Here is a 23,077-nt window from a genome sequence, read left to right as displayed (position 1 = left end):
AGGCAAAGCAGGAGGTTTTTTGTGTGTGAGCCTCCGCACTGGGTCTTCTCTGGCAAAAGGTATAATAATTTGGCCTCCTTAGCAAAAACTTTGAACAGCTGTGATAGAGAGGCTCCTAAGGCTAATTCAGGTAGGGAGAAAAATGCATTAAGCACCTCACAGGAAATTATGAAAGCAAACTCGTATGACTTTGTGATCTTCCATGTCGGAGCAGCAGAGAAACAAACAAGAAAAAAAATGCTGCATGATATTTTTCTTGTTAGTATTCTGTGTATTTTGCAGAATAGAGAAATGAGTGTGATGCCCTTGTTGCTTGGTGTGAGTTTACTGATACGTCTCATTAGTGTGCAGTTGAAGTACAGTGCTTAAGCCTGCGTGTGGCTTTGGGAGTAAATCTAGGGATTGGTGTGTACTCGCAGTGCCTTTGCAGCACTGGTGTCCTACACAGCTTTAGCCGCCACAGCAGCAAAGGGGTTCAGAAGAAAGACATGGTGAAAGAAAGAAAGAAAGAAAGAAAGAAAGAAAGAAAGAAAGGAGGAATCCCAGGATGATGAACTAATGGAAAAAAGAGGCAACACAAGAGGCTGAGGGGAAACAGAGAGAGAGAGAGAAAGTCAGAGAAAGAGAGTTTGAGAGTGAAGTACAGCACAAAGAGAGGAATGGAGAGTTGGGGACAGTGAGGCAGGAGACCTGATAGAGACTCTGAGAGAAGGAGAAACAAAAGCAGGCACATAGTAAAGAAAATAAAAGAGCATAGTACAGAGAAACAGACCATGGGAGAGACGAGCCAAAAAAAGAGCGTTTGCACAGACAGAGAGTGTAATTAAGCTAGCTGATAGCCACTTCAACATGTCCCAAACACGTCGACGCTAATTTAACACTCCACTCTCTCGCTAGCAAGGCTTTTGTGCAAGCAAAGGCATTAGCCATTTAATGTCCTGACTGCTCTCTGTCTCCATCTAAGGCTCTCCTTGTCGGTCAGGCCTTTTAAAAACCAACCAGGTTTTTGATAGAGATGTAATTCCCGAGCTCAACCTGACTGTGTCTGTGGAAATGGATCATCCTTATTTAGATGAGCCAGGGTAGGTATAATGCATTCCTAGAGAATGCCTGAGCCGTAGGGATGATTTGGGCATTATTCATTCCATGCTTTTATAGCAGTAGAAACTGAATTTATATGTGAATCTATCAAGAAATGTTTTATTTTTCTCATTTCGGAGTCGAAATGACAATTAAAGTGGATTGCACTCTTATGACTTGTGGCATTGGCCAGGGTTCTTTCTCCAGTAAGGGATAGACGCTTTGTAAAGAAGGTGGCAGCCCAAGTTTTCAAGTAGCTGCCGCAAAACAAAGACCATGTCATTGTCGATGGTGAATCAGGACTTCCGGAAACCACACTGTGTTTCAGGGAGAGCACTGTATTCCACCAGTCTGTTTAAAATGATCTTTGCCAGCACTTTCCCATTGATGGAGAGGAGGAGATCCCTCAGCTGTTTCCACAGTCTGCTCTGCCTCGCTTCTGTTTGTAGATGACTATAATGTTGGCATTCTTCCAGTCCTGAGGAAGGCTCTTGGACTTCCAGATGTGAGTGATAGGAAGTGCAGACACCATGCGAGGATGTACTCCTCATGATGGAGGACCCTGCCGGGATACCATCAGGTCATGTGTAAATTTCAGAATGCTTTGGCTGTTTATCTAGATGTGGGATTGGTGGAAAGTCTGGGAGTTTATCGAGGATATGTGGATCAGCTGGGTTGGTGCAGTTAAGGAGGGTCTTCGCCCAGTGGTCGAGGTCCTTGAGGAAACTGTTCCCATCTGCTGATTGGACAGGGGCAAAGGTTTGCTTTCTGGGGCCATATAAGGTGTTGTTGCCATCTGCAAGGTGTTAGATTTCATGTGCCTTCTGCATCCACCAGGTGTTTTACATGTTTTGTAGATTCTGTCAGCGAAGAGGGGTTTTAAGGGTGGAGGATCCAGGGTTGGACAGGAGAGCTTTGTGGGGTTTATGTTTTGCTTGCAGGAGGGATTGACTTTGCGATCAAACCAGTCTTGGTGGTGTTTCCTTTCTTTCCTTATACCTAGTGCTTCTGATTCTGATGTGTGGACAGAGCTGGCAATTTATTGGTTTTCTTCCTGAACTTGGTCAAGGTTGCAAGCAAAGAGTCGTCAGAGGTTTCCTCAGGTGGTGCGGTTGTCTTCTGTTCGGGGCTATCCATTTTATGGACAGTGATGTAGCCCACAAGATGCCAAGATGCCAGTGTTTTAACTGGAGGTGTCGCTAGGTGGTTTTGAACCTGATTTTATCTGGAAGATGGTGTTGGTAACCAACCTATGGGGAGAGGGAGAGGGAGGTGACCTGGAGCCTATTGCTTCTCATATTCCCCACTCCATGCTGGCCGAGGATCTTGCTTCAGACTTGATGGTCTGTGCTAGTGATACGCATTCATTGTGATCTCACATTCATTCAGTCTGTTAGTTCGCAAAACCTGTTAGTGTGGGCTGCCTGGCCGGCCACATGGAGGCATAGTTGGAGCCTTGGTGAGGGAGAGGCTCCACAAAAGGCTTACACGTTGCTTTTGGAACGCAGTGTGGGGTGGTCAGAAGCAGAAGCTAGAGTAGGGAAATTGCATCTCTACAAACATTGGCTCTCTTAGCAGACCGCACTAGGCACATCACTACACCCTGCTGACAGAGCAGCCAGCCACACTCTCTCTCTCTTTCTCTCTCTCTCTCTCTCACAAACACACACACATACACACTCTCTCTCTCACACACACACACACACACACATACACTCTCTCTCTCTCTCTCTCTCTCTCTCTCTTACACTCACACACACACAAACACACACACACACACAACATATGATTTCTCTAAGTGCTATCAAAAGTGATGAGTTGAAGTGAGGTGTGTGTGTATGTGTGTGTGTGTTTGTGTTTGTGTGTGTTGGATGGTCAGTTCTATGATGGTCTGCATCAAGTCTGTATCAAGGTTGCACTGACAGGTCATTATGGAGCCACAGAGAGGTTTTCCATCCATCTCAGGAGATAAGCTCGGGTACCATAAGTCAGGGAGGCTAGTGGTGTTGTGCTGGATGTAAAATGTTTTTGCATGATGAGTGATAAAACATTGATTTTCTCAAAGACAAAGTGGTGTAGGTTTGACTTCAGTGGATGCCAACCTTGTATTTGTGTGTGTGTGTGTGTGTGTGTGTGTGTGTGTGTGTGTGTGTGTGTGTGTGTGTGTGTGTGTGTGTGTGTGTTGCATCCTTACCCTTTCACTGGACAAAGCACCTCAATCAGCATGGGTGTGCATATATGCTAATGGGTGTTATTACCGCTGTCAGTCAAGGAAATTAGCTTTCTCAGGAACATACAGAAGAGAGACTGCCGTGTTCATATGCACTCATGCACTTACACACACAGAAGCACATAATCACACATATAAAAGAACAAGCATAGGCACACACACACACACACACACACACACACACACACACACACACACACACACACATCCACAATAACATGCACAGATACACACACACACACACACACACGATGCACAATGCCATATTTCTCTTGTTTTGTCTGGCTTTAAGCACCTGTTCCGAGGGGTCTGGTGGGAGGAGTGGAGCTGATGGGCACTGAAATGACTGTTTTTGTCCGAAGCAAGCCCAGCACATTGTCCCCCTTGTCTGGTCACAGCTGTCCACTGAGTTCGGTCGCTGTTGCGTTCACAGCAAATACATTTTCCCCAGAGCTGTCACTGGAGGCTGATGTATGGCCTTTTTTTATTTTCTGAAGATAAATGGGGTCTCTTTGCAAGGTCTTTATACGCTGGCTCCTTTGAAAAGTAGATGATTCAAGCTGCTTCAGTCACAGGTCGTGAACAGACGGAATGCGGCGGTGTCCCAAACCAGCGACACCATTGTCCTAATTCCCTGTGTGTTATGCAGAGACACGTAGTAGTGAGAGAGGGAGTGAGAGAGGGATGGAGGTGGGCCAAGCTTTCCTCTCCAGAGGGGTCACTGCTGGATGAAGTGGATCATGAGGCCCATTATGACGGGCATGGAGTGCTGTGTAGAGAGGTGTGGAGGAGGGCGGTTGGAGATGGCCCACCTGTGACCACTCCCTCGAGACACGCTCACACACACACGCTCACACACACACACACACACACGTGCGCGTGCGCACGTGCACTTGAGCGGGTGTTTGCTTGTTTGGTGATCATGTTTTGGCTGCAGAGGGTTGAATTATGGAGGAGAGCTGCCAGTTGCCTGGGACTGAGAATAGTTTAATTGTGTGAGCAGTGTATTCTGGGGGTTTTGTATTGCTGTGGTTACTGTCAGAAGGGAGAATTGATGAAAACAATAGAAAATGTTATTTCAAATTCCTTTTGATCACCATTGTCATATTGAGTTTTGGAGAAGTGTGTGTGTGTGTGTGTGTGTGTGTGTGTGTGTGTGTGTGTGTGTGTTTGTGTGTGTGTGTGTGTGTGTGTGTGTGTGTGTGTGTGTTGTTGAATCCAGTCTTCATTTATTAATGTCCATAGCATCAAAAGCAGTACTAAAAAGACACGGTTTCCCTGCTAAGCCAAATACCTCCATGTACCATGAATACAAGTTCTATACTCTTTAATGCACATATTGATCCCTATATTGGATTCTACGGCAGCAGAGAATTATAAGATGAGAAATGAGTCCTCCCCTTGGACTAGAGAGAGTTGAACTATTTATATGAAAGTGGTTGGAGGTAAATGCAAGCTGCATTATATTCTGGGTGAACTTTGTAGGATCTACTGAGAATGGGTTGAATCAGTTTTTCTATTCATGCATGAAATCAAATGGAGAAAAATATGCAAACATGTATCATAGAGCCAACTCCAGTGCTAAGGATGTCTTATTATTCTAAGTATAAGCATTCCCTTAAGTGAAATAGCATCTTCTTTAATGTATACTTTATTCTTAATTTTTTAATGTATACTTTATTCTTCATTCAGGCAGGAAAGCTCGCCATGGACAGAGGATGGGCTATCAATGTTGGTGAGTTCTGACCATTTCAGTTTGTTGCTTCCCACAGTTATTTTGCTAGAGATAAATGAATGTCATCAGTTTTGTAATATATACATGTTTGTGTCGACAGAGTTTAACAGCAGTAGGCACATTTCTTGAAATGTTGTGTGATTTATTTATTACTTATTGTATTGTATTTTTTTTAATCTCATTTTATTATATCATCTTACTGTGTTGTATGTGGAATTTGACTGTATTATTTGGCATCTCTAAGCACCTGACATTTTAGTCTGACGCTCCTCCCCTCATTGCCTCCTTATTATCTCTGATCTTATGTCATGGGGGGTATACCTTCATCCTATATATACTGCATTCTATATTCATTTGATTTTGTGTGGTATGTGTCATTGTCATGAATCCCTAACAGTTACCAGGTTGTATGGCAATAATGTATTGAATCTTAGTCATCACAATGTTATTAGGCTTGGTGAACAGGTTTTCACATCTGTGTTTTATCTCACCATGCTGACATCATCATACTATCATCAACTGTTATTTTGTAGTTAATCTGTCCCTACCTGTTTTGTTGGCATTGCGGAAAGTGCAGAAAGCCAACAGGACCTCGTTTGCCAACAGCAGACAGTTTTACCAGCAGAAGGTCATGCTTTAGGCTGAAAAACCATTGTTACCATGGAAACATGTGAAGAAAGTAGCTCCACCAAACCTCAATTGTACTATTGTACACTGATGCAACCAAAGTTTCAGACAGATCCCTTAAACACTCCCTGTGCATTGTTTGGCTACGAAAACAAGGCCAGCGGATTCACATATGGCCGATGACGAGTCAGTGAGAAACAGCCTGGTTGTGTGTGAAGATGCAAGCAAAGCTTCATTCAACTTCATGCAGGAAACATGCATTGTACTATATTAAGTCAGCCAGATCTGTACAACGCTGTATGAAGTCGAATGAGCCTATTATCTTGACGAAGAAAAGGCCAGCGTTCATCTAATGGTACTGCATGGATTTCCGTTTGGCATACCTCTCCTCACTTTCCAATCATGTCAATATTACAGCATGGATTATTGGGTGCAGTGACTTAGCAATAAATGCTAATTAGCTTGAACTAACCATCAATTATAACGTGCCCAGTCATTTAAAGAGTGAGAGGATAAACCTGAATAAAGTCATATTTAATACCTGATTAAATTCAGTATTTGTAACACCTGAATAAATGCGGTCACTCAGTCATTTTTAAAAGAGCACTGCTCAGTCACCTGACTTTGATGTAGCATCTTTCTCTCTCACATGCAGGCAAATAGGCTAGTGATTGAGGTATTCTCAAGTCTTGACTCAATAAGGGAATTGTTGCATCGAAGAAACAAACAGCCCCCAATTCCTTAATGGCGATCAATAAGGCTGCTTAAGGAGAATGCCAGTTATTGTAATGCAGCCTGTGGCCTATCGTGTTGCACATGTACTGAACCAATGTTTCTCTGTCTCAGGAGGGGGGTTCCACCACTGCTCCAGTGACAAGGGAGGAGGTTTCTGTGCTTATGCAGATATAACATTAGCGATCAAGGTAAGAGACACGAGACACCATCATCACAATGTCTTGATTGAGTATTGTGTCCGGTAGTGTGGTTGGCTTTGACAGTTCACGTTCACCTGCGTTGCATGCAGTTAGGACAATATTTTTAAGGATTATTTTAAATTATAACACAACATACACAGTGGGGGTCTATATTAGTCTAATGGTTACCAGTATCATGTGTCATACTAGTTCATGCACACACGCCCTCTTCATTAAAACCATAGAATGAAAAGGGTTCTTCAGCTCTGTCTCCACAACAGAGCAGTTGAATGGTCTGCTCAGATGTAAAGGATTCTCCATTGAAAACGTATATATTTGTTCATACAGTATCAAGCTTAACATATGGCCCATATACTGTATATATAGTATATGCATGGACCAGAGCAATGCTAAATAATTTCCCATGTACATAATGCTGTAGGTAAGACGTGTCAGTGTCCACAGGTGGAATATTGATGGAAGTGCATGTTGGCTGGGCCCCTAGGCTGCTGTTTGACACGTGTTTCACCTGTGGCCTTTTTGAAGGAGCCCACTAAGACTCATATTTTGTGAGAGAGCTTGTTTGCGTTCTACTCCCGACATTGGTCTGCTCTCTTTGCACAAGTAAATCTGAACTGAATCTTATCATCCCACCACACAGCCATTTGTGCTTTGGTATTTCTCAGATGAGCAAGAGGCATCTCATTCTGCATGTTCCCTGATCACTCTCTCTCTACCCCCTCATCTCTCTCTTATTTACCCTCTCTCTTCTCTCTCTATCTCCCTCTTTCTCTCTCCCACTCCCACTCTCCCTCCCTCTCGCTGAATCTCTCTCTCTCTCTCTGTCTCTCTCTGTCCTTCCTACAGTTCCTGTTTGAGAGAGTGGAAGGGGTTTGCCGGGCCACCATTATCGATCTGGATGCCCATCAGGTGAACAGCATTCATTTTCTTCGGTTTCACTCGATCAATCCCTCTGCAGAAGAATCAGCACCGCAGACAAGATAATACCACCTGTTTAGCACCATAATAAATGCGATGCCATTCAGACACCATTTATCCAATGCTTGTCCATGGACAGCTTCGCTGTTTCTTTTCTGCTGTTGATTTGATTGTACAGGCTGGTTATTTACTGTCCCTAGTCTTTGTTTAGCCTTGTTTTTTTCTCCTTGTTTTCCTTTATCTAGGTCAATATTTTAATAGTGTCTTAATTAGTTCATCAAGTTATTATGTAATCACCACAGCACTGATTGGTCTTTAGTGATGTTTTTTCTCAGCACAGGGGCCAAAAGAAGCAATGTATCAGAGCAAAGGTTCAAACAACAAGGATGCAAAAGAATTTTCTCATGACCCTCGTTTGAGAGTTCAGACTTCTCTTGCTGCATGACTGGGGATCACAGAATAGAGTTGATGGAGATCATTTTTTATGCCAGTTACAGATTGAAGTTTCTCAGTGTTTTCTTCCTCAATAGTTTGTCTCCATTTTTGCTAAATGATTGCGGGATGAACATCACATATGTTTTACCTTTGCTGTAATGGATTGTGAAAGGGAGGGAATCAATACAACAATGAAAAAACCTGTCTCACAGTCCAAGTATTGACAGAAGCACTTGGCAAAATATCTTGTTGGTTGCAGTGGAGGCTTGCTGGGGCTTAAGTATGGCTGTTTTACATTCCCCTCACCTTCCTTGACTCTGCCTCCAATTGGTGTGTGTGTGTGTGTGTGTGTGTGTGTGTGTGTGTGTGTGTGTGTGTGTGTGTGTGTGTGTGTGTGGGTGGGTGGGTAGTGTGTATTCTCCCAGCAAAGGTCATCTGAGATTTTGAGGGCAAATTCAGCCCACATAGAGCCTAGGCAGGACTGAGTGGGATCAGAGCAGGGATCAGCCAAACTATGTGCTCCTTCCTCTACATAGCATATATGCGTCACTCGCAGAGTCCTGTCAGCAGAGCAGCACACCCAACCTCAAGAGTGGGCAAAAGTCAAATAGGCTGTTAACATTGAGACTTTGTAGTCATGTTGATGTTTTAAGTCAAACATGGACAGTATCAATGCCTGTAAGCATGTATTGTGTTGTCACTTTCAGTTTGCTGTGATGCTTTGACTTTCATAGCAGTCCATTCTATTACCCACAATGCAATGTCATTTGGATTTGAAGAGAATTACCCCTAGACTTCAATGGTCATGTTTATGATTCCAATGTAACACTCTTTTTTTCAACCTGATATCCTCTGGATTTTGTCCGTGTCATTTACAGCCTATTTCTAACAGTCTAATGATCTGGAACATGGGGGAAATTTTATGCTGTTGGAACAATCTGATGAAGCATGGGAAAGCACTTACAGCATATACAGCCAGAGAGTGTGTGACATTTTGTTGCAGTTTTGCAATTACAATCAAACAGTGTTGTTTATCTGACCAAGGTTGCTGGCCTCAGGTGGAGGAAAATGTTCCTTTTTTGGGGGGGGATTGTGTATAAGTTGTACTTCTTGGGTTCAATTAGACAAGTATGCCCAATCAAGCAAAGCACTGCCAACAAGCAGTAGCATTAACAGTACCAAGGTCACAGCTGTGTTTCTCAGAGGAGCACAATTACGGGTGAAACATACACAGTGTCCCAATACAGCAGTGCTGGCTCTTGGTGTGGGTGTAAAATCGAACCAGAATGGATGGAAGTAATCAACAGAGCCTCCTACTTTACTGAGTACTTTGAGGACATGTACTATGGAACCTACAGTAATAAGAGCATAAACATTATATTCTGTCCTGTCCTTTATTTCACAATCATGTAATGGTCGGTGCTGAACAAAACACACCACTGGTGCCTCTAATGGTTAATTTACCTTGTTTGACACAGAATGTCGAAATGTTATTTGCACTGTTTATAATTCTGCTCTCACTCCACCACTGTGCTATAAGCTGTAAGGAAATCCTGAACGCAGCAGATTCAGGGTCTGGAATGAGATGATCTGGCATGCCCCTGGTCCTGATGCGGTGTGGATCTGTTGCTCCAGAATCAGGCTCTGTTGCTCTAGAATGGCTCTGGAGTCATTCCAGCTCAGAATGCAGATGCTGGAATTTGGTTTCATTGTGACTGATATTGTGTAACGGAGACGAGGGTCTACAGTCGCCTGGCTGATCTCGTTAAACATGCAGTTGAGCAGCGTGCCTTCAGGATAACTGTATCAGATGACTTCCTATCTGGGAAGGAAGATAACCTCCTGTCAGAGAGATGCCTGTCCTATCACGTACATGCAGTTAAGGCGACGCTTAGTGCTATGAGCAAAAGAGTCCACATCAGTGGCATGTCATTTAACATTACTCCAGAGTGACGTCCACTAGTGGTTTTCTGTATCTTCACCTACAGTATATAGCGTGGCTGACTCAGGATGTGGCTTAAGGATCTGGCTTTGATCAGATGCGAAGCAGCCAAAAGAGCTGTTTGAGAGCCAGCTGGTATATCGTGATACTGTGTGGTGCAACTCGGGATAAAAAGTAAAACGGCGAAGTGAGTGTAGGTGAGCATCGTGATTTGCATCCTTTTATGCCCCTCTGAAACCAACCTTCCTTCCGCAAGCCCAAAGAGTATTTGTCAGCCAGCCAGGAAATATTTGTGTTTATTCTGCATGTAATGATGTTTATATTCTGCGCTAATGAAGTTCAGAGTCCTTAAAAGAGTTTCTTTCCGTCTGTGTACTTACCATGCAGTTTATTTGCTATTTATTAGGGAGTAAATTGTTTTTTTTTATATCATCACTGAGTGTAACTCTCTCTAATGCAATATTTGAGAGTGCTGCATATATTGTTGTTTTTGGTCTCTTGATCTCTAATTGTTTTGCCATCTATATAATTAGCACTCACATCATTTGTGTAGATAATTATTATACTTTGTTATGTATTAGAGGGTAAACATTAGTTACTGATAACACAGTGTGCTTCGACTTTGAGTGAATTGTCAGCCAATGCTCAGGGCATGCAGACAACAAGAGTAGTCTTGAGTTTGTGTGCTTACATGAGAGAGTAGGAATTCCTATCACCAGGAACATGACAGTTTAAGTGACCTGGGGTGTACGAAGGTATTTTGAAGGCTGTTAGTTGAAGGCTGAAAGTTGTTTGGTAATGTCATCTCCATTTTATTGTATATTTTTGATTTCCCAGAGCGATGAGTCATACCTATCCCAATTAGCCTGGCCAATTAACTGAGTTCACGCTGACCAGAAGTTTAAGCTCTGTATTTTGCTTTTGTTGTTTTATTTTCCCTTCTCATATTTCTTTGGCATGACACTCCCATCCCTAACTGCCATAAGCATTTTGAAGCATGGCTTGATTATAATTATGGTCTTTTGCTTATCGACTGTGCGGGGGTGGGTGCAGAGGGAGATGGTGATGTTAGAGGGTTTTTTTTGGGGGGGGGGGGGGTGGAGGGGGTTGCATCAGATCAATACTGATGGCAGTTAAATAATTCATGAAGACTAGGCTGAGAACAAGCGGCCAAATCTGGGTGCGTTTGTTGGGGTGGTTCAGGTTAGGAGATGGGGTGATGGTGGAGGAGGTGGTGCTGCTTTCTCAGCAGAACTTAAAGAGAGCTGAAATTTTGGGACGGGGTTAAAGTGGGAGAGGAGACTCTAATTAGAGGCTGGGAATTATGACATGTCCTGCCAGCTTGGAGCTTGTCTGGTGGGCAGGGCAGAGGCTCTCATGAATGCTAAGCATGTGCTAATGAACTGAATTAGGTCTTACAATGAGACAATAAATTGTTTCGCCAGAGCGATGTCACACCAGTAATAAACAGGATTAGATTTTCGCTTTGGTCCGCTGGCGGGAGCGGCTTAATATCCCAGGTGATTTGTGTTGTTGAAACTGAACTCGACTTAGAGGGATGTAGTGGTCTAGTTCTCTTGGCCCCCCTTCCCTGCTTGAAAATTCTAAATAGGTGGTACAGATGAAGGTAAAGAATCCGCATTGAACATATTCCACATAGTCATGATCTAGCCAGGAAATCAGTGGTGATTATGTGAACTTCCTGAGAAAATTCCAGGTCTAGACCTGAGTCCATTTTTATTGTGGTTAGGATCAGTGCTCTGCAATCTTTGCTAGATGTTAGCTCTCAGTATTAGGTCCTCTTCAGTTTCTCAGCTCAGGTGAGGAGGAGAATTCAGATGGGAGCCAATCCCTAGCTCCCCCCAGCACTTAAGTGTATGCAAATCTAAGCGTCTGCTCGGAGGTCTTCATCTCCCTAACGGCACACCTATCTCCCCTATCCAGAACTAAATTTAGACACCTTTCAATTTGTTTGAGCATCTCTAAATGATTGATGTTGGCTGCCAATTAGTTAGGTAACATCGAACCTGTGCAGGCTGCTAATACTGTTTTAATTATTTCTGTCACCACAGTCTGCAGCTCAGGGCCTGTGCTTCTTCCTTTATTGCACCAGATGGTGCAGTGAATTTGTCTGCATTGTTGTCTCTCCTACAACAGACCAAAACCCCAAAACTGAGTTTAAGGAGTGAATGCTGCTTGGGTCTGAGTTCTTTCTGTTGGGTGTGAGTTCTTTCTGTTTTCATAATATTTTCTTTTTTAACCAGCGGGGTTATATCCACCCCCTAAAGCACAAGTCAAGGGCTTGTGCTTTAGAGGGTGGATATAACCCCGGCAAGATTGCCTGATGTAGACATGACAACCGGTGAGAGGGAGTGACACAGCGTAGGTGACAGGTACTGTAGCATGTCGATAATGAAGACTGATAGACTCCCACTAAGTTGGGACATCTCTGCTCGAACTTCCACAGGCTGATTGAGAGTTGATTCGCTCTTTCGCTCTGTCAGTCAAACTCTTTGCACGGTTCCTAAATATTTAAGGGAGCCTAGGATGTGAGAACTGAAGGTGGTATGTCTGTTTCTAGTGTAAATTTATTCTAATACATTTTCAGCTCACAAAAGCACATCACTCTTGCTCACAGGTACACCATTTTGACATTCCCATATCTGGTGATGCAATTTCAAACAAAATAATTTCATCAAAGTAAACTGTTTTATTTACAGGTTTAAATATTTATTCCCTTTTCTCATATGTTTTGTTTTGAGATCAGTGCAGTCCCATCTGACAGATGTCCTCATTCTAAACCAGGGGAAAGAGAGTGGGTGTTTATTTCTGGACTCTCAATGTGATCTCCTTTTTTGCCCTGTAGGGAAATGGACATGAGCGGGACTTCTTGGACGACAGACGCGTGTACATAATGGACGTCTACAATCGCTACATCTACCCGGGAGATGGATATGCCAAACGTGAGTGTTGCCTGATACAGGGGAGTTGCCATAGTCATCCAGTGGCTTTTGGAGGGAGGACAAATCAAATGAATGGTTGTGATGGAAGGATGGACTTACTCATTTATAGTTAATGAGAAACTAATTTCCTGATACTTCAATACCCCCAAGAGACAACAGTATTACCATACGGGTTGGAAGAGGAGATGGAAGGAAGGGAGGTGCACTGTGTTGTAGAATTTCAGTGAAGACTAATGACCTAAAGGGGGCAGTGTTACTCATCTAGTCACATTGGGGAATTCATTAGAAGAGTTTTGAGAAAATGAGGACTGCATGGTGGCTTAATGAGTTTCATGAAAGTTTCTCTCTCTGGTATTAAGCATTAACCCATCAGTTTGTAGACCTTTTGAAAGTAGTTTGTAAAGAGGCAAAATCATATCTTTCTGTCCATACCAACATGAGCTATGACCAGCTGGTCAGTGCATTCAATGCAACAATTGTAATGAAGCTGTATTTGGTACAGTTTAGCCATCATTCTGTCATATGCATTTTCATACATTAGTGTAATTACTACAGTGGGGTAAGTCATAACTCTTTCTGACACTGAGTCACGTTGACTGATTAGCCACTCTCTCCCCCAATTACTGAATGTTTTCCTCCGCCTCTATACCATGAATTGATGAAAGGTGAATGTATTAATCCATACATTTGCCCTGTCAATCCCATACGTTCCTTGGGAAATATAATGGGAAGTGCTGCCTGGCTTTCCCAGATAAGTGCCTTGTTGCGGCGTCCTTCCACTTGTATTGGCTTTGTATTTTCCTCTCAGAGCCACTGCCGTCTGTGACATTTGAAGTAGCTTCAAAGCGTAGAAAAGCACCTCATTTGCACGTAGCGCTTTCCTGGAGTCTTCATCTGCAGTTAAAAGCAGCGGAGAGACTAATTAGGCGACACCCAGGTTTTGTTATGAGCTTGAAAGGGAGTGGGGGGGGCGGGGGGGGGGGGGGGGTTGCTGCATTGTTGCAGATAGTTTTCTGAATGAACTGGCAAAGGCTTTAACTAATGAAAGGCTAAAGCCGAATGCTGCTAACAGCACACTGGTGGCCCCCGTCGCTAATTATGTAGGAGAAGGATGAACAATTGTAATGACTTGTGAGGGAGACAGTGTGAGACAACTATTACTGTATGTTCTTCATAATATAATAACTTTTTTGTTCTGATTAATGTAATCCCATTCTGCTGCATGCACTGCTATAGAATGTCATGCTGTTGTGTGACAAACTACCTTTCAGGCATACATAATATGAGACGAAAAACCCACTGAGTACATGTTTGTTGAATAGAACCGTCTGTTTGTCTAGTCATTGTGAACTGGTCTAGCATGTACAGTAGCTGTCAACCACCAGTGTGGAGCCAGCTTCTCAGAAATACCTCTCCTTTCTTCAGCCATATTCCTGTCCATCCCTGCCAATAATCAGTGTAATTCAGTCTGTGGGCACCATGCCCAATGACTAGGGCATCATACCCTGGTCCAACCTGAGTGTGGAAAGAAGGATTAAGGAATGGCACTTAAGTGTACTCTACGATGGGCCCAGTATTTACTGAGAATTTCCTATAAACAAGAACTTGTTTATATTTCCTAAAGCATAGCCCAGGCATCAATTAGACAGGCAGCTGGCGTCCGCAGGAGAATAGTGATTTAATACTAAAGAGGCTTGTTGTTTTAAGTCTCAAGGAATAATACCTTTTTTCTTCCAAGCGGTTGTTGGAGTACTCTACAGTATAACCTGGGTGTGTGTGGTGGTTGGCTGATTGGTAGTAGTAGCTCTGAGGTGAGACTGAGGAAGCCTGTGTGCCTGTCCTGCAGGAGCGATAAAGCGCAAGGTGGAGTTGGATTGGGGCACAGAGGACATGGAGTATCTCCAGAAGGTGGAGCTGCACGTGGAAGGGGCACTCAATGAGGTCCGACCTGATATCATCATCTACAACGCTGGCACAGACATCCTGGATGGGGACCCTCTGGGAGGCCTGGCTATTTCACCGCAGGTACAGTGCAGTGTGTTGTACAGTCCACCATTTCTCTCACCTCTCCTTTAGAGTCAGTACACCCGTCTGTGGCAAAGTTATCGGAACTGTGTCATAAGAGTGACATGATCATATCATATAGGTATCATGTCAGTAGCCACATCCAAGTAATTATGATAGACATTGTCTAGTGATACAGCAGTGTCAGGTTATCATTATCAGTACATGTAATGGGCATGAGTTAGTTTGATGCTATGGCAGGTAAGACAGACATGAGCTGTAATACAGTACCATCCATAATCATGTGAGCTGTCTTGAAAGTAACTGACGATGATAGCACTTCATTGTCATATTTCTGGACACTCTCTGTCATGGTGATCTGTGACAGGATATCTGTCTGTTACGTTATGTTATGGTATCTACCATGATAGCTTAGTTTGAGGACAGAGGGTTAAAGTGTTTCTTTCCAGAACACCCCCTTCCTTAAGGCCTTTTACAGCCAATCTGCCTTTAATTTGAGAGTCACGTTAGCCCCCTAGCCAGTCTGTTGCATCAGCATTTCCCACAGACTTGTACCAGTGAACTGAGGGCTCCCGCTATTTGACAGCCATGTGTCTTATGGATCTGCCTGATCTACTCCTAGGATGCATTAAGAGTGATTATCCTGGTTTCTCCCAGAGTCTGTGTTCCAGTGAAAGCATTTTGTTTGTGGAAATACGATCTGCAAACATGGGCCGCTATGAAAATCACGAGGCTCAGCCAAACGCTGCTCATTTCAGCGACAGAATGCCTCAACCCTGAAGGCATAAAAAAGCTGCTCCCTTTTCCCAGGATGAGGTTAGCATAGAGCTTTACAGGCGGTGTCCATCAGCTTGGCCCTGACGGCCTCTCCCAAACTGACAAAACAGTAAGTCACAGAGGAAACAGTCACACACATAAATATGAGGTCATCCGTTCTACTGGACAGGGGCAGTCTGCTCCTTCTCTCTCCTTGCTGCTGAGGTCTTGAAGCCCGAAGTCAGTGGCTCTAAAACTGTCTCTCTGTTTACCCAGGAGACAGAACTCGGCTTGAATTATCACTAATAACGCCATTGATTGGGGTGTAATGAAAAATAGATTCTGCCTGGTATGTTGGGTCCAATTTAACAATCTTGTAAGAGCTGTTAATCATGTATGGCTTACTGCACTGAACCTATGGGGATGCAGCTTTGTTTACCCCCCCCCTTCAGGAGTGTTTAGTTTCAACTTTAATTAAGCATGGTCATGTCTATTGTGATCCAGGCCTACAGCTGAATTGGGTACAATTATAGTTTGGATGTAACCAGGGATTTACCCAAATGGAGACCATAGAATTGTGCATGTAAAAGCTGTGTGTAAATGTGAATGTACTGGATATAGACATAACTCCCTGGATGTTTTTATTGTGTGCTGTACATACCTTACTGTAACCAGTTTACCTCTGATGAATGAATGAATGAATGAATGAATGAATGAATGATTGATTTAACAAATGAACAAAGATCTTTGAAGGAGCCCCTGAAGCGCTGTTGTTTATTGTTAAGACCTTATCTCATGAGCACCAGTGTGGAGACCTTATATAAGAGCGACTCCACAGCTGCCATTATGAACCAGAGAAGCCAACAGTATGGCTAGATCACCCCACGGTGTGGTCCTTGATTCTAGTACAAAACACTCTTTGTCAAAATCAGCCAATTGCTCCTCAGTCCTCTTGTCCTCTCATTCAGCCAAAATCAGCCAATTGCTCCTCACAGTCCTCTCATTCCGTCTGTGTACTTGAATAAAAAACTCTGATCTTTGCTCTACACTATTCCAGGCAATCAGCACGTTTCATCAAGTGCACAGAATGGCTGGAGTGTCATTTGATAGGTTGTTGAGCTCAATTATCAACAGTCTTCCAGAATCACCGACCAAACGTTTAAAGCGCTGACCTCAGGCTCTCTCCTCTTACCCCAGGGCATCGTGAAGAGAGATGAAATCGTCTTTCGGGCAGCCCGGCGTCGCAGCATCCCCATCCTCATGGTGACGTCGGGAGGCTACCAGAAGAAGACCGCCCGCATCATCGCCGACTCCATCCTCAACTTGAACCGCGAGGGCCTGATTGAGGGCGTGGCGGCTGAGGAGGCGGGCCCATCTTTCATGCCACTCATGATGAGCAAGTCGTTGTCATCCGGGGCAACCTTTAATGCCATCTGAGGCTTTGGTCAGCAGTGGCTATGGGGAGTCCTGCTTCAGATAAGGACCTCGTAGGCTAAATTTGTCCTAAGGATGCACTTCGGTTGGCCCTCTGTGGTGGTTAGTAACGTGGAAACAGCCCAAGGCATGCCATTTGTTTCATAATTCAAATCATGTGAAAGAAATGAAAGTGAAAAATGAGCATCACAAAAAGCACTCTTAACAGCAATGTGTTTTCGTGATGTTGGGCTTATCAACTATCAAAGACTCTCTGAGACTAGTCTCGATCCATGAAGGATGTCTCTTGTTCCTTTAGCATTCAGGGAGTTTACAGAGAACTGACTGAATCTCTTCACTTTCCAATTTTTTTGAGACAGGTGGTGCATCTTCAGCCTCTAAGTGGCCAGTCTTAACTCTGTCCAGGGCATGTTTTCTAACTGCATTTTTACTTACAGTAACAGCTCACTCCAGCTGTGGGCTGTTCTCACAGTGACCTACTTCACAGTAACAGATAACGTACTCAGCACTATTAGCGTAGGACTAACTAACAGCTTGTCAGGGACTATGAGCTCATTCCAGTAGAGTGGGCAAGTGGACGTGTAGACGAAATGTGATCTTCAGCGGAGAGTAGCTTTACGTTTGAATTAATGAGAAAAACGCACTTTAAGTTGAAGTTAAAAGTACTAGTGTAAGTGATGTGTGAAAGTAGAATGGGAGAAAGTGTGATGTATTCACATTCATTGTGGTCTTGCATAACAGCTGGTCCTAGAACAGGACTGGTCCTGATGAGGCCCAGACTCTTGCCAGATCAGAGCCAGACCCATTCTAGTGCATTCAGGTGGCAAACCCAGAAAAAAAGTAAAAACAGAAAGACTTGTCTTAAGGCACAGTACATGTGACATGGAAGAACTAGGAAAGGAGGAAGTTGAAACTGAGGGAACTGACTGTTAGCCAGGTTGGAATATAGCTACATACATCAAACAGAATCACATAGCGGTTGTGCAATTTTCAGGTTTATGGTTTTGCCAACAATACTCTTCATGCACTGAACCCATCCTAATACATACCACATATCCACGTTTTTTAACATCATTTTTTTTTTATTTGTTATCTTACTGATGATTATTTATATGTGTTTGAGCTATTTGGTATGTTTATAAATTATGTTTATAAATGTAGGAAATAATCTGCATATTTGCATTGGGCCACCTGCTGTAGATAGTGCTGTGCTTTTTTGTTGTATTTCTTCAGTGCTGTAAATCATTTTACAAAGAAAGACAAGCATACACACACACACACACACAAACACACACATAAACACACACATACACACACACACACACACACAAATGCGTGCACACACACACAAATGCGTGCACACACAAAAACACACACACACACACACACACACACACACGCACACACACACACACACATACACACATTAACTGTTGTATCACAAAGCTTCTGACTTTAGCTAACCATTTCACTGTTCATGTCATTAGATATGCATAGACCCATTTGAAGATATGCGATTTCAATTTTACAATCTCATCCAGGTGTGTGGCGCTTTAATCCTTAATCCAAACATATTTTCCCTGTGTGAAACCTGCCTTGACAGAAATTAATTCTTCTAAAGCTAAAGTCGCCTCGATCTGAAAGCCTCTTATGATGTGATTTGCTGTCCAGCACACTCACAGCATGGCATTTCAATACTGTGCTGGAAAGGACTGTAAAGCTTGATCTGTCAGAATGCAACCCCATGCAGAGAAAGAGCGGAGACTTTCCTGCAACCTCTCTAATTGATCTACTGCAGAAATGGTTCATTCTCTCAGGGGGGGATATTGGAGCAAGGCATAGACCGTATGATGACAGCACTTTGCACATATGATTGGATGGTTGCACACACTCAAAGAAGGGTACCTTCGATCATGCCTAATGGTTTGGAATCGAAAGGCATGGAATAGAAACTGGATTGGACTGATCTGACTTAAGTAACTGCGTTGAGTAGTTTTTTAATTTGGGCTTTGTTTATGTGGCAGGCTAAAACCTGACTTTGGCGAGAGAATCTTTTCCTGAGTTGCAAAAACGACAGATTGCATTTGTCTTATCTCTATACATACCAAACTTTTTTATACACACACACACACACACACACACACACACACATATATATATATATATATATATATATATATATATATATATACATACATATATATATATATATATATATACAGACACACACAAAGCCGTTTTGATCAAGCATCTTTTTTGTTAAAGCCCAAGAGGTAGATTACAGATGTATGTGCCTCAAGGGACCCCCCCCCCTCTCTATTTCTCTCTCTTTCTCTCTTTCTCAGCAGTCTAACTCATCCCCCCATCAGCTCTGACTGCATCTGTTATTAATGAGAACAGTCCATGGGAGACTTCTTGGGAGAAACTAAGATAACTGCGAGGGAAATGGAGAGGAAATAATCTCCCCCCAAAAACGTAACAACACACACACTACATACTACACACTCCTTCCTTTTTTCTTTCTTTCTGGGGTGAACTCTTGTGTATGTAGAAGTTTGTGAGAGCTAATAGGTTTTGAAAGAAGCTCTTCCCTTTCAGATGATCGTGAGGCTCGCGTCTGTCTGTTGTCATTAGCCACGTGCGCGTCTCTGGTTTGCTTGAGGGAACTGACTAATGGCCCTGTAATGAGCTGCTGGAGCTGCTCTCCTACACTTCACGTCTTTTTCGAGGGCTCTCAGAAACACAATGGCAGAAAAGATACTTTACCTACCATCGAAACCCATCCCCACCCCCCTTACACACACACACACACACACACACACACACACACACACACATACACACACACACACACACACACACACACCACCCCTCAACAAACCCAGTTTTCATTCATCAGTCCATTCTCTCTTTTCAGGCTATTGAATAAGGTACGGCAGTACAAAGGCTAATGAGTTTTTCGTATTGATAAGATTGGAGACAGCTCTTCAGATGGATGAAAACATTAGTGCACTTTTAATAGTAGATGAGTAGCCTACAGTGTGAAAAATGGATAACATGGATACTGCCTACTGATCGATAGAAAACATTAATGCAACCTTTTTTTTTGTGAATGTGTACATCTGTCCACTGCTGATCCTGATATGCCTGTTGTTGTTTTTTTTGTTTCATCTTTTACTTCTTCAAAGTGCTGCTAACTACTAGCACCTTATGTTTTCATACAGCCATGTAAACTGTCATGTTTTCTAAATCTTGCTTCGGCTTTGGCTACACAGTAGGGTATGCCAGATGGTGTTAATGATACCTCCATGTTCAAATTGAATAAATAAATCAGGACTAAACCAAATGTCGTCGTTGTTGTTGTTGATGATGTCCTACAGCAATGTTATTCTCAAATATGATTCATGAAGCTGTCACAGTAATATCTCGCTCCCACTAAATGTGTGGTACCTCAATGTTTAGAAAGCACTCCACACACTAACTGTGTGATTAATAGTAGGTGGAATTGTTTGCTGAGTATGAGGAAAAAGCACATTACACGATTCCTCATACATATTTTACTTGTGTGGATTTGCTTGTGGAGGGTGGCTTGTGTGACTTGTACAAATTGAGAAGTAGGCTACCACATAGCTACTGTATTTTGTAAGCACGGTTTTCATGAAGATAGAGGTCTGTACACTGAAGAGAGAGAGAGGAACTCAGTCAATGAAACATTTAAGTGATGCCCTTTTATGATGGAGATGGTGCAATAGATCCTATATTGTAGAAACACCAAGTGATCTGTGGATATAAACACAACCAAACATGTCTCCCTGTGGGGGTTCATTAAGCGACGTCAGTCAGAGGAGTCTCTCCCTGAGGTTTCTGTCTCTGCTATTGCATGGACAACTACAGTACTTTCTACTCATAGTCAACAAAGGCATCATGATAGTCTGTATGAACATGAAAGGTTTTTAACTGCATTATGCACTGTCTGCAGGGCCGTCCTCAGGGAAGATTACTACCATGGAACGCCATGATATCACATACTAAAGTGATGTTGAAACCTGTTTAGAATTGAATGCTTAAGTCAACATACATAGGTTATTGTTAAGATTATAGGTTGTGAGATTATAGCGATGGCATGTTTTCATGAGGACACTGAGCTGCTGGTCCAACTGGACTGGTGCTGTCTCCACCAGCAGGTGGAGTTTGTTTGTGTACCATGTCTTGATCACAACATGGGAGGCCAGTTCTGACGCAGCCCAGAGTTTCTTGATGAGTCAGCAGCAAACTAGCATCTGTACAGTATTGCATCATGCAAGCTGTCGCTATCTCTCTCTTTGTCTTGCACACTTTCTCTTTCTCTCTTCCCAGGCCCCTAGTTCTCACTCTCTCTCTTCCTCAACCTTTCTCTTTCTGTCCCCCTATTCCCCTCTTTTCCTTTCATCCCACCTCTTTCTCTCCCGTTCTTCCTGTACCCTTCTCTCTCTTTCTGCTTCCCTACATATCCCTCTCTCTCTCCCTTTCTTCCTGTACCCTTCTCTCTCTTTCTGCTTCCCTACATATCCCTCTCTCTCTCCCTTTCTTCCTGTACCCTTCTCTCTCTTTCTGCTTCCCTACATATCTCTCTCTCTCTCCCTTTCTTCCCCGTGCCCTTCTCTCTCTCTCTTCTCCTCTACCTATCCCTCCCTCTATCTCTCTCTCCCCAGGCACTGAAAAGCTTGTCTGACGCCTCTTTAGACCTGCTCCCCTGCTGTGTTGTTTTTTTACACATCCTCATTAAGCGCCACAGTCCTCTCCACCCTCTCCAAGGCCTTTCCTCTTTATAGACCCTTTCAACAATAAAAACAAAAACAATGCTTGAACGTTCTATTTGGGCCCCAATCTACTTCCTCTGCATTTAAGATAACATGGAATGTTAAAAAGGAAGTCTTGTGGGGCCAACTATGATGCTGATAATGGAACTCTCTTGAAAGGGTCCATAGGGCCTGACATAACGTAACGCCTCACGCGTGTCCTGCTCGTCCCCTTCCCTCCCATAAAACCCGACTGGCAGGGTCACCCAGGTGGAGGACACTGACTAAACTAAGTCTGCATGGCACCTGGAGGTATCATGAAAACCAGACGGCCACAGTGTTTGGTTGGGGTCACAAACCGAGGCCTACAGAGAAACCGGAAGTGTCCAGGCAAATCACAGTTTGCTGTCTAGGGGTGAAGAAAAGTGAACATTTTGGCTCTGGAATGTAAATTAAAGGTAATACTCTGCGTTTCATTCTTCCATATGATGTGTTTCCTTGGACGTGTATCCTATTGTTGGTGGTTGAAATAACATCACTGAGCAAGAAAAGCAGTCTTGTATAATGTAGAACTTGTGGTGACATCACAGAGGTCTGCCAATGAGGCAGTGTGTCCTCCCTATCTTTATGGGTAAGAGATAAACTTCTGGCTTCCACAATGTTGTGTTTATACAAAATGCAAATGTAGAACATGGATCAAAATATCTGACAAGGATGGTGGAAAATGACATGTCATTATGGTTCCTTCTGATAAGAAAGAAGAGATTAATATGATCAGTATCATCAGAGTATTGTTTAAGTTCATTTTTGTTTCCACAACAATATGCTCCTTTTAGCGGAATGGTGATCCTTGTTGGCTTTTGGCTATAAAGAGATCCAGAACAATAGCATCAAAAGGATTTCTGCATTAATGTTTGAAAACTCTGATAGCTGAAATAAGCTTTTAATCCACAGAGAAATGGGGGGAAACGCAATGGAGGGAGAGAGAATTTTTTTTGATCTCTGAAATACAGGCGTATAGATCAAATTACAGATGGTGTCGGTGAGTGAAAACACAGCTTTCATGTTCAGTTGTCCATTTCAGCTTCTGCTGCCCTTTGCCAGGTATTTTCATGGGCTTCCTGGTGTATGGCCATTGTGAACATGATAATTTTGACTGCCAATCAAATTCATCAACATGCAAGTGTTGTGTGTAATAATTGTATGGCTGTATCTTTAC

General features: G+C 43.1%; 1 protein-coding gene across 3 annotated transcripts in view; it reads left to right on the top strand.

Moving 5' to 3' along the window:
* hdac11 (histone deacetylase 11) overlaps positions 1-20,426 on the top strand; it is a 25,169-nt gene extending 4,743 nt beyond the window's left edge. For all 3 annotated transcript variants that reach the window (XM_042089337.1, XM_042089335.1, XM_042089336.1), the window contains 6 exons: positions 5,003-5,045; positions 6,519-6,595; positions 7,454-7,516; positions 12,769-12,865; positions 14,712-14,890; positions 16,844-20,426. In XM_042089337.1, the coding sequence (XP_041945271.1) occupies positions 5,003-5,045; positions 6,519-6,595; positions 7,454-7,516; positions 12,769-12,865; positions 14,712-14,890; positions 16,844-17,083 (699 nt within the window). In that variant the 3' untranslated portion in view covers positions 17,084-20,426. The remainder of the gene's footprint in view (positions 1-5,002; positions 5,046-6,518; positions 6,596-7,453; positions 7,517-12,768; positions 12,866-14,711; positions 14,891-16,843) is intronic.
* Positions 20,427-23,077: the final 2,651 nt, after the last annotated feature.

Source organism: Alosa sapidissima, chromosome 4 (assembly GCF_018492685.1).
Source record: "Alosa sapidissima isolate fAloSap1 chromosome 4, fAloSap1.pri, whole genome shotgun sequence".
Lineage (NCBI taxonomy): Eukaryota > Metazoa > Chordata > Actinopteri > Clupeiformes > Clupeidae > Alosa > Alosa sapidissima.
Note: the sequence above shows the minus strand (reverse complement) of the source record. Positions and strands in the feature narration are given on the sequence as shown.